This window comes from Xyrauchen texanus, chromosome 41 (assembly GCF_025860055.1).
Source record: "Xyrauchen texanus isolate HMW12.3.18 chromosome 41, RBS_HiC_50CHRs, whole genome shotgun sequence".
NCBI lineage: Eukaryota > Metazoa > Chordata > Actinopteri > Cypriniformes > Catostomidae > Xyrauchen > Xyrauchen texanus.
The window spans coordinates 10523142-10525494 of record NC_068316.1 but is presented as its reverse complement, the minus strand read 5'-3'; the positions used below and the strand labels follow the sequence as shown (position 1 = coordinate 10525494).

At 36.2% G+C, this 2353-nt stretch overlaps 1 protein-coding gene across 1 annotated transcript; it reads right to left on the bottom strand.

The window, feature by feature from the left end:
• Positions 1-282: 282 nt before the first annotated feature.
• Positions 283-2064, bottom strand: LOC127634114 (uncharacterized). Its single transcript, XM_052113519.1, has 4 exons — positions 1977-2064; positions 1770-1881; positions 1584-1658; positions 283-1461 (listed from the first exon to the last, which is right to left on the bottom strand). Exons 1-4 carry the CDS (start codon positions 2050-2052, stop codon positions 1017-1019), a joined length of 708 nt encoding a protein of 235 aa, XP_051969479.1. The 5' UTR covers positions 2053-2064; the 3' UTR covers positions 283-1016.
• Between the last annotated feature and the right edge of the window lie 289 nt (positions 2065-2353).

Genomic DNA, 2353 nt, shown 5'->3' with positions numbered 1-2353 from the left:
CCATTACACACTCTCTCCCAATTGTATTACAGAACTCTTGCCATGCTTTTTTGCTTTTTTGCATTTTAATGCATAATTGCTTCTTGCAATTGCCCTTTTGTTTTGATATTGATGGTGAACTGGAGTGAAGGTGATCTATTTAAGCTGTCCCTTATGAGCGAGCTGATTGTGTGCAGGTGAGGTGAATCAGAAGTTGGGAGAAGAGGAGCGGAACACTGAGGGAGGTATGACAATAAAAAATACAGTAAATAAAGATAAAACTGTTGGGGCTAGTTGTCCATATCTTTACTTAAGCAAATATTTCTTAGTATATTTTTCAATGTCAGTTTTACTATAGGCACATCCCTTAAAATCTTGGCTACAGATCTGTACACCTGTACACCTACTTATTCATGCGATTATCTAATCAGCCAATCGTGTGGCAGCAGTGCAGTGTATCAAATCATGCAGATACAGGTCAGAATCTTCAGTTTATAGTTACATCAACCCTCAGAATGGGGGAAAATATGATCTCAGTGAATTCAACTGTAGCTTGGCTGTGTTTGCCAGACGGCTGTTTGAGTATCTCTGTAACTGCTGATCTCCTGGAATATTCAGACACAACACTCTCTAAACAATACTCTAAATATCACATTACTTTTCTAAACATTATAATATTACAATTTTACTGTTTCTCAGTTCTTACAAGTGGAATAAATTAACTGATTGTCAATGACAATTAACCCTACATCAAAGATATTTTCACAATATTCAATTTTAAATATTCAGTTTAAATATAAATGTATTGCCTAATGTAAAAACTTTAAAATTAAAATAATTAAACAACAAAAACTTCTCGACGTTCATGATCAGCTGTCAGTTGTTTGGGTAAACCCTTGGGTGGATCCTTGTGTAAGTTCTTGAGTGGATCCTTGTGCAAGTTCTTGAGTGGATCCTTGTGTAAGTTCTTTAGTGGATCCTTGTGTAAGTTCTTTAGTGGATCCTTGTGTAAGTTCTTGAGTGGATCCTTGTGCAAGTTATTGAGTGGATCCTTGTGTAAGTTCTTTAGTGGATCCTTGTGTAAGTTCTTTAGTGGATCCTTTTGTAAGTTCTTGAGTGGATCCTTGTGTAAGTTCTTGAGTGGATCCTTGTGTAAGTTCTTGAGTGGATCCTTGTGTAAGTTCTTGAGTGGATCCTTGTGTAAGTTCTTTAGTGGATCCTTTTGTAAGTTCTTGAGTGGATCCTTGTGTAAGTTCTTTAGTGGCTCCTTGTGTAAGTTCTTGAGTGGATCCTTTTGTAAGTTCTTGAGTGGATCCTTGTGCAAGTTCTTGAGTGGATCCTTGTGTAAGTTCTTGGGTTGATCTTTGGGTAGATTGGGTAGATCTTCCCACAAGAGTGGTGTCAGTAATGGATGTTGTTGGTGTCGGTGAGGTCAGGTGTTCAATCACTCGTTCTTCAGCAATCTTTTTCCTTTGAGCACTTCTGCAATAAAATTAAAATGGTGTGAATAATAGAATATTATCTTAAATATGGAGATGTTTGAATATTTTAAGTAGATTAAATTTAAACTATAAGAAATTTATGTTGTTCTATCACAAGCTTACAGAAACTGGCGAATTTTCTTCAAAACCCATTTTTGTGTCCAATCACTGCAGAATTCCCCCTTTTCAGTCTTAAAGCTGTGAAACAGAATAAAAACATTTTTGAAGATTCAGAAAGCAAACTTTGGATGAGGATAATCTTTAATTGTGAAGTTTATGGTTTCTGTAAAAAGAGCCTGAGATTCTTACATGACTGCCTTCACACATGGAGGATTAGATTTTTGCATCCTGAAACCAATAATGGGATCGGTTACTTCTGTCCTGGAGACAAGTTTACAGCAGGAGCTCACCTTTTCAGCATCTGTAAAAAAAACAATAAAAAACTGAGCAAGCCATTTTCAAAGATGCATGTTTCCAACACTTAGAATAATATATGATCTAATCAAAGAACTTTACCTGTAATAGTCCAGATCACTGATGAAAATACCCCCACGACAACCAAACTCCTCATGAGTACATTTTGTATTTCCATTTTCACAGCTGATCTCTACCTCTCTCTTCTCAGATCTGAGAATACATTTAAGGCTCTTTCAAGTTTGCCTTAAGTAGTTAAAAAAGCAGAACTGAAATGTGGGGGATACTTCCTGTACTTTGCAAGCATTTTAGTGAATGATTACTTCATTGTGACATTGACCATATCTGGCTTTCTGTGTACTTTTATTGGAATAAAAGTATCTGTCGTAGAGTAGAATAGTGAGACATGTTGTCACACTACATGGGGTAAGTTGTCACAATGAGTAAAAGCCATTGAACAGTCTATTATAGGCTTTTCA